Genomic DNA, 18,011 nt, shown 5'->3' with positions numbered 1-18,011 from the left:
AGGCTACAATTCTGAGAGTAGCTAGTGCCTTTATTCTTTCCTGTATGAGTGATGTCACTGACAGAGGTACCAACATTTATAACACTTATGCTTATGAAAGAAGAAAGATGCCAAGTTTGTGCACATAACAACCAAAATACTGAAGGGAAACACCCATAATGATAACAGACCATCGATGAGTCAGTGGTTTCCTAGTGCAGCTTGAAATACGAGAGATGTACACCACTGTTGTCATGTGATCCAACCACAGCCATTTACCTTAAACAATCTTTCTACATTTAAGATTTCCAGAAGGGAAATAATAGAAAGTTTAACATTACCCAAAAGCCTCACCTTTTTAATTATTATTATTTAACACACCTTTATGGTGTGTTTTATCCAACATACAGAGATGCAGAAAACAGCTATGTCCAGTCCCAAAAGCCTCACCTTTTTAATTATTTTTATTTAACACACCTTTATGATGTGTTTTATCCAACATCCAGAGATGCAGAAAACAGCTATGTCCATTTAGCTTCTGACTTGGGGTACAAACCTGTCTTTTTGCTTCATTTTAATAAACATAAGGGTTTACTCTATTTTAAAATGGCACAACCTTATAAATTTAAGTAATATACAGTGCTGCTATTGTCACCAAGACTTCCAATTATTATTAAAAATGCTAGACAGCGTGCTTATGTTTATTGTTCAGCATCTTAACATTTATTTGAAACACCATATTTAATTCATAAAAATACATCTCCTTAAAAGGTAAATAATAGTGCAGTAATAAAATTGAAAATGGAGCAATTAACATGCTTATTTATGTTATCATAAAGCTTTTACATTCATTGCTATATAAATATTCACCTGCAGAATGAGCTCCGTGTTATAAGTGTCATAAGTGTTAAGCATCTTAACATTTATTTGAAACACCATATTTAATTCATAAAAATACATCTCCTTAAAAGGTAAATAATAGTGCAGTAATAAAATTGAAAATGGAGCAATTAACATGCTTATTTATGTTATCATAAAGCTTTTACATTCATTGCTATATAAATATTCACCTGCAGAATGAGCTCCGTGTTATAAGTGTCATAAGTGTTATAAGCACTGTATAAATATTCACCTGCAGAATGAGCTCTGTGTTATAAGTGTAAGCACTGTGCAGTAGAAGGGGCAGTGGACTTTCATAATTGTAACATTTCACGGGGGTCTTCACTTGGGCTTCTCAAAATATTCAAGTAAATCCATCATGTTCCATCTGTCTCCTCTTCATATCTGCAAAGCTCTCTCCTTTGTTCTCAGAAAGATTATATAAAGCACAGCAAGCAGCTGTCATGAGAAAGAGATATTTCTCATCAGTTTGTAGCCTACATGTCTGGGTCTTCTATTTATTCACCCTTTAGTCTTCCAAATACACATTCTGTTGTTTTTCTCAAGAAGTGCTTTTCTGCCTTTTGGGTACCTCATAAAAGAATCTATAAGCTCAGTAAACATGTGAAAAGCTGTTTCTAGTAAATGATATTCCATGACTAGTTTTTCTTGGCTTTGGTTATGCATCTCATACAAAAATATTGCTATATGGAATAGTCACTCTACAAGCTAGACTTGCAGGGCCTGGAATGAGAAAGGTAGAATTTGTGAGGTGGGTAGACCATGCTTCAGGAAGAGCTCAGAGCTTATGTTCTGGCTCAGGAAAAGTCAGCTGATACCAGTCTTGGTTCTCTATGTCTTCTAAATTTGGAGGTTGCCATTATTATCATTATACTGTCGAGTCTTTTTAGATAATTGGTGCTGAAAACAAGTGTGAATGAAAATTTCTGGGAAAAAGATAAGTTTAATATAGTGAGGGTTGGCTGCAATAGCACTTTGACATATTGTGAATGAGATATGAATAAGGTAAGCAGAAAAGTTTCTTCCATGTCTACTAGTACAAGCTTCAGACAGAGCTTGGGTATAACTCTGCAACAGAGTTATGGAAATTTAAGCTGGAAAGGAAGAAATATCACCTGTGAGCTTTCCATAGCCCTCATGGCTATGGTTAAAGAGAGTAAGACAAGTGGCATTTGTGTTGAATCACTTGCAAGTTTCAGACCATTCCAGCCTGTATTAACTATTGGTTTGAGTTTCACAACAGGATAAGCAGTGCAAGAAAGACCTTTCTTCCTGAAGATTACTTATCTGTTAATTTCTCAGAAATTGTTTATGGTGTTGGCAACAAGAAAACGTTGCATCTGGAGTCAGGTAACTTGGCTTGTCCTGAAGTAGTTGTTCTGGTAGCAGCAATGAGAGCAGCAAAAAGGACTTGCATTTGAAGTGCAGAAAAATGAGGTGCTGTCAAGGAGATGTAAAAATGGATGGAAGTGTAAGGAAGATCCTTGAGAATCAAATGAAAGGACAAAATCTGGTAAGAGGAGAATTTTGACCACCAGAACTGAAGGAAAACTAGGAGGAAAATTCCAAAACTGTTTTCCATCCTGTCCTAAATAGAAGGAACTAGGAAGGGAGATGTCAAAACAAATACTTAACAATAAAATTAAATCCATTTGCATTAAAATATGTTATGAATTGAGTTTGGTTGAAAGTTAACAAAGGTATTTTGTCAGTAGAATACAGAATATTTTGTTAGTTTTTTCTTATGCATATTTAACAAATATTCAGATAATTAATCTTTCAATTGTTAGTTCAATTTGATTGAGGGAGTGTGGGTGGTTTGCATAACAACTGTTACACTCTGAGTGTTTCAAAACTAGTGGAAGAAATATTAAACATGATGTTCCAGAGCATAACATACCGGGTGTATTAAATTAGAGGTTTGCATTTGCATTTTTCAGCACCACACATATAAATTCTGAATATTATAAATAGATTACTTAATTATTCTTCCTGAGAAAGGATAGGAACATAATACCAGCTAATTCCATAACACCCTGCAGGTAAAAAGTATCTGGTGGTTAAGTACTGACCACATGATTCTGTTTCCTGAATAGCTGCTGACTCCTTGTGTGAGCAATCCAAACCCTCAGACTCCTTAGCTACAACAGTATTTGCACTCTGAAGTTGGACTGACAAGGTTTACTTTGTTAACCATCAAAGCTCTGGGGCAGACTGAAATCATACAAAGATACAGGTAGTCCTTTGGACTTACAGACTGAAGTGTGTACAGACCTTTTTATGGAAATACACTGAGCTGAATGCTGCCCACAGTGAGACTCTACTTGTGCAGTCTCGATGACCAGAGTCGTTTAATTCCAGTTCCAGTCTCATTTCAGAAAATGCAGGAGCAGGAGTAGAAATGTTCTCACTCAAAATCAACAAATATTTATATACAGTTGGTCATTTCATAATACCCTATTCTGCTTAACAAGATGTTCTGCTGTTTCTGGAAGTCACATGTGTTCCTAGAGGAAGAGTTTATTTTTATAAGTTGAGCTTTTGCAACCATTAGCTGCATATAATGTTCTGATCTTTGGGGAAGGAAAATGCTTATATAAGATACCATGGGGAAGTAATAATTATATAAAACACCATCATTTAGGATAAAGATACAATTGGAATACAAACAAAGTGGACCTTTCCAGCTGCAGGGAAATTTGGAATTCATTTCTGAAAGCTGGCATTGCTGAGTAGTGAAAATAAGTTCCGCACGCTGACCTCAAGTTGTGTGTAAAGTCCCACAGAACTGAAAATCTTGATTCAAAGCCTGTTGAAGTAGTTTGAGTCTTTCCCTTCGCTATTGTGATTCTGAAAAAACCCACAAACCAGGGGAGGCTTGTATGAAAATATATGCTGGTTTCTGAAAAGTACATATCTGGGAAAACAGAAACATTGACATTGGACTGGCTGATTAAGTGGCATTAGAGTTGCGAAAGTGCCTGAGATGTGTTATAACATTAATTTTGTTCTTGAACATTAACAATCCACAATGCCCAGCACTTTTTTCCAGTCAGTGAATACATTTCAGCTTGATCTACTGCATTTATAGGATCTGTTGTTGCCAACTAAGAATATCAAGTGTATTTCCCTACTAACTTACTTTAAAGACAGCGTAACAACCTTCCTCTTCTTTCCAACCATCAGCTCTCCCTCATATCTTTCACTGTTTTGTACACAGTTAATAATTTCCTTGTCATGGAATTCAGTTATTCCCACAGCTTTAAAGCCCTCAATATAGAATGAAAGGTGCAAATCGGAACTTCTTGTTTTAATGCTGAAGTTTGATATATTTTACGTGATATATTGTACCAGATTCTGTCATTCAGAAGTCAACAGACAGTATTGCCATATGCATGGAATGAAAAAAATGCTACTTTAATGCCAGTCCTGTTATATCAGTATTCAACCCAGAGTTTGTGAAGTATAAATTAAATGTTTAACAATTGTATGGCTACATTTTACCGAGGAAGTTTCTTTAAACATCAAGGGTGAACTCTTCCAAATTTTCATTTCCTTAAGGAGATAGTTATAGCCACTGTAGTGGTATAATATATTTGAAATGCCTGCCCATGTATTTCCTGTAAAGTTGACATGGTCCTTTTCTGCAGTATTTCACTGTATTTGGATTATACCCATAGATATTTGCTACAGTTTTTGGTCTATCAACAATTTTGCTGTCTGATAGTTCATTCCAATTTTTCTCATAAAGAAAGAAACAACTATGGTAGTAGCATCAGAAAATTTTAAAATAATATAAACAGCAATTAGCAGTACAGAACAATCAAATAATCAGAATTTACCATTCTGTGGTAGGATATGAGGAAATTTTAAAGAGGTTTGGGTGTCAGAAACTACTGGGGACACTTCCTTAAGAAGAATTGCTGAGTTATTTCAGGTGTAACGTCTGTAATACACAAGCACAGAGCCCTTACCACAAAATCATACTGAACCTGATAAAATCAACCTGCGTTGATTCCAACATAATCATTAGCTAGTCCCTGCAGGTAGCTACTTAAAACATGGCAAAGTAATTATACAAGTTGAAGGTCAAAGTTACAAGTCCAAAAGAAACAATGCTGTTAGTTTCTACCAAATCCTGAGCACACATAAGCAGTTCTGACTTTTGGCTCAGCCTCTGGTGCATTACTTTAGACCTCAAGAGGTTGCATTTGTAAACAGTGACTTTCTATAAAAATAAAAATGTAGAAATCAGACATATTTCACAACACAGACATATGAAAATATACACAGATATCAAATAGATTATAAATGATTGTAAGGGTAGTTAATGTCCAGTATTTGCCAGTTACTGTCCCAATGGTTCTTGTACGTCCATTTCTATGACATGTTTCTGCAGCATGACAAAAATCTGACAATCTCAGGGGTTATTTTACTCTACAGTATTTATTTCTGTACTGGATGTGGAAAAAGGTTATTTACTAACAGTTGTTAGTTTTGGCACATAAAATACTCAAGCAAACAAAGATTCCTGGAACTAGAAAAAAAGCTTCCAGTAAAACAGAGATTGACCTCTCAAAAGTTCAAATAATACCTAAACTAAACATTACTAAATCTTCAGAGATGAAATGTTACTATCTTTACATTTCATTTTTCAAATGCAGTGGTAGCAGAGTGTTTCAAATCACACTTCTGTTCTCTCTAAGTTTGTAATACAGTTTCTGATACTACTTTTGCAGACCTTTGGTTTGGCTTTCTCTGGGGGTTTCTTTAGTAATGCTAAATGTCCTCTCCCTTGAGACAATTTTGTTCTAAGTGCCTCCCTTAGATCCACTGTGAAAAGATAGCCTTCCTGAATTTACAGAAAACCTAAAATTGACATAGAAGGTGCTGAATGGGGCCTTATGTTTTAATTAGGGACATTCTGTGTACTGATTATCACAGTGGGTTTTTTTTCTCCACAAAAACAAGTTAGTGCACAGATTTGCTTTACTGAACATTCCTTTCCTGCTTGAAATCATTATGTTTTTCCAGGGATGACCAATTAAGTTATTATTACTTTAGAAGATGAAAGAAGAAGAGGAAGCAAACAAGAAGGAGGACATAAAAATACCACTAAAAATATCAAAACAACCAAAAGGAGAAGCCCAAATTACTGCACATTTCAGGATGTCAGGAAACATAAGAAAGCAGACAAGAACATATGTATTGTTACATGCAGTATTTAAGCTGAAAGTAATGCTTAATGCTTAAATTTACATAAAAAAGTTGATATTACTATTCATATAACCTAAAAATTAGGTTATATTAAAAGATGTTAATAAGTTGTGGGGAACGGAATGATCTGTGTGGACTTGGCTTCATGGACAGCCACTAACATTCCACTGCACTCTCTAGTCAGTATAATCAGGTAGCCCAAACAGATGGGAACATGCTATAAAAACACTGAGTAACATGTCTTTAGGGGAATTTGTGGAGAGATAAAAGTATAATATTCTTGGGGCAGCACTAACAGAGGTAATATTTTATTTGTTAATTAGACTCCCATAAAGTTGTCTCTTGAAAATCAGGTTTTTCTGCAGTTTTTGTGATCATCTCTGGTTCTAATAAAGACAAATGGCAGAGCAGCAAAACATCCAGTAAAAGTAAGACTTGATAACCTAATTTTGGATTTAACATTCCCTTGTTTTTGCAGTTAGGGCTTCAGGTACTTTTTGGTAGAACTGCAAATGAGGTGCAAATAATTTTGAGAAAAGAAATTAATTTGATCAGCAAGTTGTTGGAAGAGCTGAATTTCTTCTTCAGCAAGGAAGAAATAGGACTCGTGTTATTTACTTTAATATTCTTAAGTAAATGTGTGAAGCACTGGCTCATGCCCACTAAGTTCAATGAGAAACCACTTGAATCCTCAGCATTTTGGATAGGCACATTATTTTGATGGCTTCAAGGAATAGGACTGTCAGGACTATGAGGAGTAGAGCTGAAAAAGGGAAATCTTGATCTAACTAAATTCAATGGGAATTCTACTGTTCACTTAGAAAAGGCTGAAATGATTTGTGATAATTTGCCTTGTTTCAGTTAGGCTAGAGTATGATTGGGTGGGCTGGCTATGGAAAGCTCATGAATAATTATTATTATAAAGGAAATATCTAAGCCATTAAGACCTGAGTTTTCCTAACAGCAAGATGTCAAAAAATGTATTAAGCTGTTACGAAAAAAACAATGAATAAAGAACCAATTCTGATTCCTTGAAAAGGTAAAAAAACCCCAGCTCAGGGATTCTAATTAGTTTTTTTACAATTTATTCCATCCTGTCAGATATGAAGGGTACAACTGACCCTTCTGCATATACAAACATGAGGGAATTTCACAGGCATCAGCATCAGGGAAAATATGTTTCTACCGACAATAGGATCATGCATTATGCTTCAATACAACCTCAACTGCAGATATTTAATACACTTATTGAAGTGGTATCATAGCTTGTTATGTGGGAGCTAGAACACTGGCTTAGTGTAATTGCTGCTTTCCAGGCCCTTATGACCTTAATTCCTGAAGTCAAGGTTATGTGTTTTAGGGATATACCCACAAAAGGCAACTAAAAAAAATGCATCAAGGTGATCAGGAATAATAATAAAGAATTAAAAATCCATCACCATTTTGCTGTTAAAATGACATGTAACTTATGTGAATACTGATATTAAAATAACTTCTTTTTTTCATACTTCAATCCCTCTACAGTATAATTCATTATTTCAAATTAACAGTGGAAAAGGCTTTAGCTGAAAAACTTCCTTGTCTGAGACCAAAAGCTTCATTAGCATAATTCCTTACAGTCCTTCTGTTAGTATTTTCAGGGACAAGAATATAATTATCCTTTGTAAAAAAAGAAGAACTGTGAACGCAGTGAAATTATGGAAGATCTAGATTACAACTCCAGTGAAAAAATGTGGGACGAATTGGATAGGAATATAAATATCAGTTCTGACTGAAGTATGAAACAGGCAAACAACAAGGAAAAAAAACCCCACCCTTTTTAGAACATTTTGAGATGTGTGAAAACTACAAATGCTAGAACTGTGAAAAGGAAACTGGGAATTTGATCCATATGTTCTGGAAATGCCAGTGCCCACAGCTAAATTATTTTTGGAGAACAGAACAGAGAACAGAAGAACAACTGCTAACACTGTTATAAACACAGGGTCTCCCTGGTGATGCAAAGATCTTACCGTGGCAGATATTAATGAATGACTGTTACCATCTGGTTTCCATATATGAAGAAATAATCTTTAGTATGTTCTAGAATAATTACTAAGGAATATGATATAATATTTCAATTGTTTATCTAATTCTCTGAGAAGAAATCATTCTGATAACTCCAAGGGGAAAAAACGATATTCAGGGTGGTTCACACATTGATTTTCATTATATAGGTGAATATAATTTAAAAGCCTGAACTGAATTAAGCAATTCCAATGTATCAGAGAAGATCACATTTAAAGCTTGAGAAGCTCTTTATCATGGTATATTTTTACAAAGTGAAATATTTTTAATGCCTGCAGCATATGAAATAGCAGTATGACCTGTGGACAGATTCTGCTACTGCTTCTTAAAACCAAAAGCACAAAATGTTGATTACAAGAGAAACAATTGGCAGCTAACTTGTTCTCAGGAATGCATGACTGGAAGGGCTGAACTTCACTTGTTCTGTTATTAAAGACAACCAAGCCCCATATTTCTATTCTGTACTTTTAGTGAGCAGAATCTTCTTAGCAGTTGGTGTCTTCCACTTTCTACCTGAGGGCTGACCCTGGACACTTCTCTGACAATTCAGTAGCCTGCAATTGTCACATTCAGTTTACTCTAGACAGCCAGTATCCATTTGCACCAACAGTATCCTTTTAGTATGCCACATGTACTGCCATAACTACTTCATGCTAGTAACTCTTGCCACAGAGAGGGATAGAGACCAACATAAAGAGGGACAGATTTAAAGAAAGCAGTATGCACATTTTCTTGGCCATACCAGCAAACTCTCCTTGAAAAAGCTGAAAGATGTCTATAAAAATTTTGAATGGTGGCAGCTATATACCATCTGTTTCATTCTGCTTTAGGAAGGAATTGCATCAATCCATGATCTTCTATATACCACCTCTCCTTCCTAACAGCCACTAGGCAAAGCCTAGCAACAGTTGTACCTATTGTATTGGAATAATAATAAAAAAAAGAGTTTCTTTTATTACAAATGACATTTGAAAATTATACCAATAACACACTTCTGGTTTGATACTGAGTTTTACTCTTCTTTGAAAAAATGTCTATGCTAAGCAATTTATGAATTCTGAAAATAGTTCTCTGCACATATAATCATCAACCTTGAACAGTTTTTATTTTTCATGTCTTTATTCATTCTTTTCTACATAGTATTTGTGGAATTCAGCATCTGGAACGAGCAGGAAACAGGTTGACTCTCTTTGACTCCCTTTATTTCTGCATAGTGACATTTTCCACTGTGGGCTTTGGGGATGTTACACCCAAGATATGGCCTTCAAAGCTGCTTGTTGTCATAATGATCTGTGTTGCTCTTGTGGTGCTGCCCATACAGGTAAATGTGGATTTTAATTCTTTGTAGAATTGTTTTTAAGACAAAAGAATAATAACTGAAATAATTAACTGTTACTATTATTATTGCATATAAAATGTGAGAAAAAATAACTGTCTTCTCTACTTCCTATTCTATGGAGGGGTTTTTTTTTTTTAGTTTTCTCCTGTCTGTTCTCCTGTACTCTAAATTTATACTAAAAAACAGAACTAATAACAGTTTTCAAGTGCTGATGAAAGCTGTCTGCTCCTGTCATGTACCACAGAGCCCTTCCTTTGTCCTGAGATACAGGTTTGTTATTAATGGAGCAATTTTAAAAAACCACAACAGTAGCCAGCACTTTCTTTATGAGTACAGCATTTCCTCTGCAGGCTCTCCCTGTTTCTAATCTGGGTTGTCTCCACTTCCTCTCTTACTCTTACAGCTCAGTGCTAACTTGAAAAAAATCTCATTAAATCTGCAACTCAAGCAAATTGGGTTCACATCTGTGTGTGGTACACACGCACACAGAGTCAACGGTGCAGTTAGGAATTTTTCATGCCTACTTAAGTTTAGGACTTCTAACAGTTTCAACAGGAAAAGGCTGATTTATGAACATCCAAGTATTTCAAGGAGTCAATCAGCTTTATTAAATTCATACCAAGCATTTTGCAGCTCATTAGGTGAGTCTAGATGACAGAAACCCTGAGGTTACATGGGAAGTCCTGCCAAGATATTCACTGTTCCACACTTGGTGATCACCCAGACCTTGTGCCAGAAAAAGGGGATGTAGGGAGACATTGTGCATACTTATCAAAGCTTATAGTAGACCTGCTAGACCAAGAAGCTCCAAAGCTTCTCACACAGCTACAGTTTCCAGACTGCTTCTTTGACAGTGAACTAAGCTTCACTATGAGCACACACCACAGCAACACCAGGAGGTTGAAAACTCAGACTTTCAGCATTAATGTTCTTGAAGTTATTTGAACACTCTAATTACATCTAAACATTTAATGTCAGTATACACATGCACTAACACAATTATATTCACACTCAGAGAAAAAAATAGAAAAATATATATTCAGTTGAAAACTCAAATGTGCTCTGTTCAAGAAAAGTGGAATTTCCTAGGATATACAAATTTCATCTCTCAAGTAATTGTGATCATACTTCAGGCATAAGACTTCTGCATTAGCAGCAAATAACTCTTCAGGCATAAGAGTTCTGCATTAGCAGCAAATAACCTAGAATCTACTGGTCTTTCACATAAATTTACCTATTATTAGCCACTTTATTTTATACCTTTGTAATGATAATGGGGCTTCATATAGCTTTCCATACACAGAATGTGGGAGGCATTCTCTCCTGAGCTTTTGTCCTGCTATGATATAAGATCAGTTATTATTCATGGTTCAGCCCCTCCATCAGCAGCTATCACACAAAGTTAAAATGATCTCAGTATCAAATGGGTTTTACTTACAAGAAACTTTGAAATAGTGTTTGCATGTTTTATTACAGATTGCTACAGTATTCCCTTTAGTCTAAATGATTCAGACTAGTAGACTAATGTTTACTGTTACCCTGCATATACTGCTCAGCTGGCAAAGGCAAATTTGATGTATTAACAGCTGCTGTGTATTTAAGTTGTACCTAAATTTATAAGACAGATAAGAGAGTATACAGAAGGTCACCTTCAGAACATGATAAAATCTCTAGGAAGAGTTACTGCCCAGACTAGGAGAAATGGTGCTTCTATCCAAGTTTACTCACAGTATGTGTGAAAATTTAACCTTTCATATGAGGGAAGAATTTATGTCACATGGCCCTAGCAAAAGAGAGCTCAGAGGTATAAAATACATAAAGGACAAAGGACCAGCCTTCATTCTTTTGTAAAATCTTGAGATTTAATGTAATCTCCTGATATTTTTTCCACCGCTATTTGTGTGTGGTAGATTCTGGCACTACTGCCATGTTCTTCAATGATGAACGATGCAACATTGTCAAGTCATTACACAATTGTACTGTGCACCTACTTGTCTATATTTCACTGACAATTGGCATCTCCTGCAGTTTGAACAACTGGCATATTTATGGATGGAGAGACAAAAGTCCGGTGGAAACTACAGTCGATACAGAGCTCAGACAGAAAAACATGTTGTGCTGTGTGTAAGCTCTCTGAAGATTGACTTACTTATGGATTTCTTGAATGAATTCTATGCTCACCCCAGATTGCAGGTACTGAGAGTAAAAAGAAAAAAAATTATTTCAAAATCCCCTAAACAAACCCACCCCCAAACCCCCAAATAAACAAACCAAACCAAACCAAACCCAACCAACCAAAACAAAAAAAAAGAAATTCAAAACACTGATTTATTTGTTTTTTGTTTTAGAAAGGCTCTAATGAGGTCTTTTATTTGTAAAACTGAGTTTGGGAATAGCTAGCTGTATTGGAAAACTATAATTGCAATAAGAAGCTTAGATACAGTATGGAGATGTTTTAAATTGAGGTAAATAGACTAAACAGGTAGAATTACTGTCATGTTGAATTATGCCAGTCCTTTTAGAAACAGATATTTCCATGCAAATTCCTTAGATTCTACCCCAGAATAGAAAAGAAATGAAAGCTACTCAAATTATTTTTTCCCATTGTTTTTGACTGGATCCAGAAATCCTCAGAAGTCAAATCATATTTTGGTTTTCACATTTTGCTTTGTGTTTTTGCCAGTGTTAGAAGTCACAGAATGGGTAAGACTGGGAGGAACCACAGTGGACAGTCTGGTTCAACCACCCTGCTCAAGCAGAGTCATCCTAGGTTACATTGTACAGGATTTCGAAGATTAGATCCTTTTGAGATTGTGGAAACTGAGAAATAAAAATACGTACATTAATGGACAAAGGCCTTGAAAGATTACACAGAAGCGATTTTCCTAGTGCACACACATTCCCTAGGTAATGCAAATATGTCATATGACTTGTTTGGAGCATCTAAAAGCTCATTTACCTGAGATGGCAATCTGGATTTATTGTCATTAGCTTTGCTACAGACCATTTCTTTTACTAAATCTTCTCTGCCTTTTACTATGCTACCTGTGGTACCATGCCTCATTAACTAGTACAAAAATCACACAAACCCAATCCTCAAATTGCTAAGCAGCAATTTGTCAAATTCAAAATGTTCCCCAAAACAATTAGCTAGTGAGAGGCATAAGCAAATGTACAAACCAATTCAGTTCTTTATAGCTGCAAACACAAATTGAAATCCAAAAGTTAGTTAACTAACCTGAAGAATGAGTCAGCTTCTGTGAGACACCAGAGATAAAGAAGTAAAGCCCTAGTACTACTCATGAGGCCTAAAAGAACTTATATACATTCCCTTTACAGCTGAAATTGCATTGGACTTAATGATCTCAAAGGTCTTTTCCAACTGTAATGATTCTATGAACTGGGAAGCTGAAGGATACAGATACTGCATTAAATGCACTGAGATTTCTGCAAAAATCTGTGTCCTAAGACTGATCGGCCTGTCCTAAGCTTTCGGTCTCTCTTCTCATGTTCCATTTATCTCTACTTTTCATCTGTGTATGCTTCAGACCAACCTAACTTTTCCTAACAAGGTCTATCTGTAGCACAAGAAATAGAGTTTTGATTTGCCCATTAATGTAGAGGAAAAAATTTTGGACAAGCCAACTCCTGACTATCAGAGTCCATCAGAGATGTTTTTGACGTTCCAAGTTACTGATGAGTCATTCTCCATCAACAATAAGTGGTAACATAAGGCAATAACATGACTATTTCCCACCCTTCCACTTTTATTTTTTTTTACAGGACTATTATGTTGTTATTTTGTGTCCTACCGAGATGGATGCTCAGGTCCGAAGGGTGTTACAAATTCCAATGTGGTCCCAAAGAGTTATCTACCTGCAAGGCTCAGCACTGAAGGATCAAGACCTGTTGAGAGCAAAGTAGGCAAATAGTGACCATTGTTTTTTACTTTTGTTTCACTCATATTGTTTGATAAACAAGTTTAACAAACAGCAAAAGCTGTGCTAGCAGGAAAACATGTATTTGGAAAGCCAAGCTCTTTGATACAGTTTGGTTTTCTTAATGTATGAAATTTTTCAAAGAACAAGTATTTGTAAGCACTTTGATTTGACCAAATTTTTTTCAGGCTTTTCTGTCTCGTTGTTTAAAGGAATTGAAACAGAATTCCAGTGATTCCTTCCGAAAAAGCAGAACAGAAAATTCCAAAACTGACAGTAATGATAGAATATGTTTCTATTCCTTTAGAAAATATGGTAAAGGTGATGATAGTTCTCCTGCCCAACTGAAGGGGAAAAAAGGAAACAAAAATACTTATCACCCTGTGAACCCATTGCACAGTTTTGGGTTTTTTGTAAGTTTAGCCTGGTAATATTAAGCAACTATTTTACTATACCCCCATATACTCTTCTTTCAGGGCCTTCCTCTTACCACAGATTCCACCACTTCTAAAAACTGCTCTCTGCAAGTTAATAGGGAACATGACATGAACATGACATTTCTGAAAACACATCAGTCAAACACAGTTCCTCACACTGCTCCCCCATTGCTCAGTCAGTTGAGTGTGTGATGGAATTCACATAGGAGGATCATCTCTTTAACCTCTCCAAAGAGAAAGGTGATTCTTAGCAAATGACTGATTTAAGCTTTCTGCCTTGCTCTATAATGTAGATATCTAAATTTAAGCAATGTATGTCTGACTGTGTCGCTCAGCCTTCTTTACCCAAGGGGATTTATTTCCAAGAATCTCATCTGTGAGAAGCCTCATGAGCAGTGTTATGTTCTCAGACTTCTGCCACTGAAAAAGCAACTACTTCTATTACTTCTATATCTGTCTAAAATTTGACAATAAAACTTTTTTCAAGATTAATAATTTTCTTTTAGAGAGATTCCCCCTTTTTTTTTTTTTTTGCTTTCCTGCTTATTTTGAGAAGGAATTCATGCATGCATGGCTTTGGCTGAGATTTGTTCTACTTGTTAGGAGAAGAAAATTAGGCTGTTCCCTAAATATAATCTTGAATTTCACTTATAATAACCTGGAGGTAGTCAGCTGTGGAAATGTGCTTTTTCCTGCAGAACATGTAATTTAATGTACCTGTCACTGAATAATTCTCAGCCTCTCCTGAGGGAAGGAGCATAGTGGGAATTTAATATGAAATATAACCCAGTACCTGAGCATTTCTTTTTAAGGAGAACATAATCTACTGAGAAGATAAGAAGGCACATGGTAAACTTCTAATAAATAAAGTAATGGTTACCAAGCACAACAAAGTTATCAAGTGTCTGATTATCAAAATTTATGTATATTTATACATGTTATGTGTAAGATCCAATGTCAAAATAACATGATAAAGGTCACACCAAAAAGTAAAGGAATACCAAAAGTTGAATGACTGCTAAGCAGGGAAGAATCAGTTAATGAAAGACTGTAGTTTTCTTTATATGCCCTAGTACACAATTTGACTTTACAAATATGATACTCATTCTTTCTTCCTACCTTTGAAAGCCTCACCTTGCAAATTCTTGGTGTTGTCTGAACAGTTCACGTGCCCAACTTTAACGAAGAAATTGAATTAATTCTGCCATGATGTACCACATTGTTCATCAGCATGTCTGGAAACTTTGCTGCTTTGGCCTTTGAAACAACACAGTAACTGATTAAAACAGCTCTCATTCTCCATGCAAACTAGCACTTGACAGTGAATAACACTACCATGCTTGATTTTTTTCCCCTACGGCTTTCTCCCATATTCTGTCTGGACCTCAAATACTTTTTTCGTTCCTTCCACATTCTTCAGTGAACCACTCTTTTTCTTTAGCTTATACTTCCATTCACAAATGTCTCCTTTATATATTAAGTTCCTTTATTTTCTGCCATCTCTAAGCAATGGAACTGTTGGGTTTTCTTGTCTCAGAGTCAGTTTTCTGGCACATAAAAATGGTGTAATTGGCAAATCCTTTTAATTTGTTAGGATATTAATAACACTTCTCTCGTATTCTGGGATCTAATAAATGCTTTAAACACAGATGTCATTAATGTTTCTGATGTCTAAATTCATGACATTCATAGTTGTTAATCTCAGGTTATCATCCTTGTCACGTGTGACTGAAGTAATTCAAGAGTTTACAGAAAAAACATTGTGGAAAACAGGAAATATGTTCACATAAAGTTTTATTTCCTTATGAAAGCATCTATATATGGTCATCCCAGTTACCTCATCAGCTCTCATCAAAATCTCATCTAATTTCACTGAATTTTCTTTCCTACAACTTTGGTAAAATCCTATCTTCCCAGTACTGCTCTCATGCTTAGTTGAAACTGCTCATACAAGTCCCGTGATTTTTTCCTAATCAAAGGCACCATGAACTGAAAATAGTTCATTTAATGTATACATACATGGAATTGCTTATTATTTTTCCCAAACACATTACTCTTGTACATCTACCCAACTTTCTGCTTTCACTAGGCAAGACAAGTCTACATGAAGTTATCTGCCCCATCTCATTCATTCTTATCAATAGTAACTTGTGCATATCATACCCTTACACACTAGGCAGGCTGGTGCTATTTTATGCACCTTTTATACTCACAGCAGATAAATAATTTTGCAAATTAAGTGTGTTTGAGGCCACTCTGCTTTTGGTACTTTGGCACAGGTACTGACACCAAAGAAAGAAATTTTCCTAGAACTCAGGCAAGGAGAACTAGCACACGGTGAGATGGTGCTGCTGACGTGCAGAGAATGCATGAGAACAGGGAGACTAAACTTTCTCTGCACTTTGTTTCTATACACAAGACTATGAATTGTGAAACACAAGCCCATGTAAGTACTTTGCTGGTTAAGGGACTTGAGCACAAGTGCTATGAGGAGAGGCTTTAGAGGATTGTTTATCCTGGAGGAGAGGAGGCTCAGGGGAGACCTTATCACCCTCTACAACTCCCTGACAGGAGGTTGGAGTCAGGTGGGGGTTGGTCTCTTCTCCCAGGCAACCAGCAGCAGGACAAGAGGGCACAGACTCTGCCAGGGGAGGGTTAGGTTGGATATTAGGAAGAGATTTTTTTACAGAGAGAGTGCTCAGACATTGGAATGTGCTGCCCAGGGAGGTGGTGGATTCACCATCCCTGGAGGTTTTCAAGCTGAGACTGGATGTGGCACTTAGTGCCATGGTCTAGTAACCACGGTCGGGTTGGACTTGATCTTTGAGGTCTCTTCCAACCAGGTCGATTCTATGATTCTATGTAACAGGCTTATCTCCTCTCTCCTAGAATGGATGATGCTGAAGCTTGTTTCATCCTGAGTAGCCGCTGTGAGGTGGACCGGACAGCAGCTGTAAGTTTGGGTGAAACAACTAAGAATGAATGTGCATGCTGTTACTCCGTCACTGCCCTTACTCCCTCTCAGGGCCTGAGCTGTCTTCTGTGAATAGCAGATTAAATTAGCTGATTCACACTGTGATTTTGCATGTGGGATGAACTTGTTGTCTCAGATAAGATAGTGAAAATATTTCTATTGGATTCTGTAAGGCTAGGGTTTCCCAAATTTATGAAACATGATTCTAATGGCTCATTTCACATAATGTATCTACTTCTGCTTTTTTTATAAACTAAATTACATGACCTGTGTACCAAAGAAGTTAGGATTTTACAGCATGTTTTAGTTATACATTGAACATTTTTTTAAAAAGTAGGAATTTATACAGTCTAACAGGACTTTAAAATAACTATCACAAACCAGTTTTATGCTGAATAAAGTACATTTTTATCAGTTCCATTCATTTATTTTTTTTATGGAACAATGAGAGATTAGTATATTAGCACTACTGTAGTACCTTACATAGATATAGATTGATAATTGGTCATTTATCACTCCCAAGAATAGTACTCTATCAAAAGGTTTCTATTCAAATTACTTGACCTAATATCAGTGTTTGCTCTAGACATCCAATTCAAAGAGTTGTATTTATTAAATCAGAGAAGAGATATATATCATCTGACTGCTATTTTCATTCAGACCTACTGAAGTATTGAAAGTTTACCACTAACAAAATAAAGATTGAATTCACCTTTATAAATAAATTTGTGACTAATACCAAACAACCAATATATCTGAGAATATTTGACCATTTTTCATACTGGTCAATTTTAAAAATGAGAACTATCAAGATATTTAAAATAGGCTTCTATGGTTTTACCCATGCTACTAGTTATTTGCAGTCAGGTAAGTTACTGTCTACAAAGGAAGACTTATAATACAAACATCTGTTCAGTGTATCTGCGATAAAAGGATGTTAAAACTATTTTAATATGAACCAGAACTCTTCCAGCTAAAGAAATTACCTAGTGAGCACAACCAGGAAAAAAGTCCACAGAGGAAAGATTTATGAACATAACTTTACATTTTTCACCACGAGTTGTACACTAAATTATTACACACTTGCCTCTATTCAGTTCAATCTTGAGCACCAAAGGAAGATCAGAATAAATCTGAGTATTCACAAAGATGCTTACAAA

The 18,011-nt window shown here is 35.8% G+C and overlaps 1 protein-coding gene across 1 annotated transcript in view; it reads left to right on the top strand.

The window, feature by feature from the left end:
- KCNT2 (potassium channel, subfamily T, member 2) overlaps positions 1-18,011 on the top strand; it is a gene marked incomplete at both ends in the record, with an annotated part of 81,283 nt that overhangs the window by 25,853 nt on the left and 37,419 nt on the right. Inside the window, 4 exons of the mRNA XM_009072108.1 lie at positions 9,304-9,484; positions 11,531-11,695; positions 13,286-13,422; positions 16,767-16,830. Coding sequence (XP_009070356.1) covers positions 9,304-9,484; positions 11,531-11,695; positions 13,286-13,422; positions 16,767-16,830 — 547 coding nt within the window. The remainder of the gene's footprint in view (positions 1-9,303; positions 9,485-11,530; positions 11,696-13,285; positions 13,423-16,766; positions 16,831-18,011) is intronic.

This window comes from Acanthisitta chloris, unplaced genomic scaffold, assembly GCF_000695815.1.
Source record: "Acanthisitta chloris isolate BGI_N310 unplaced genomic scaffold, ASM69581v1 scaffold5353, whole genome shotgun sequence".
Taxonomy (NCBI): Eukaryota; Metazoa; Chordata; class Aves; order Passeriformes; family Acanthisittidae; genus Acanthisitta; species Acanthisitta chloris.
Note: the sequence above shows the minus strand (reverse complement) of the source record. Positions and strands in the feature narration are given on the sequence as shown.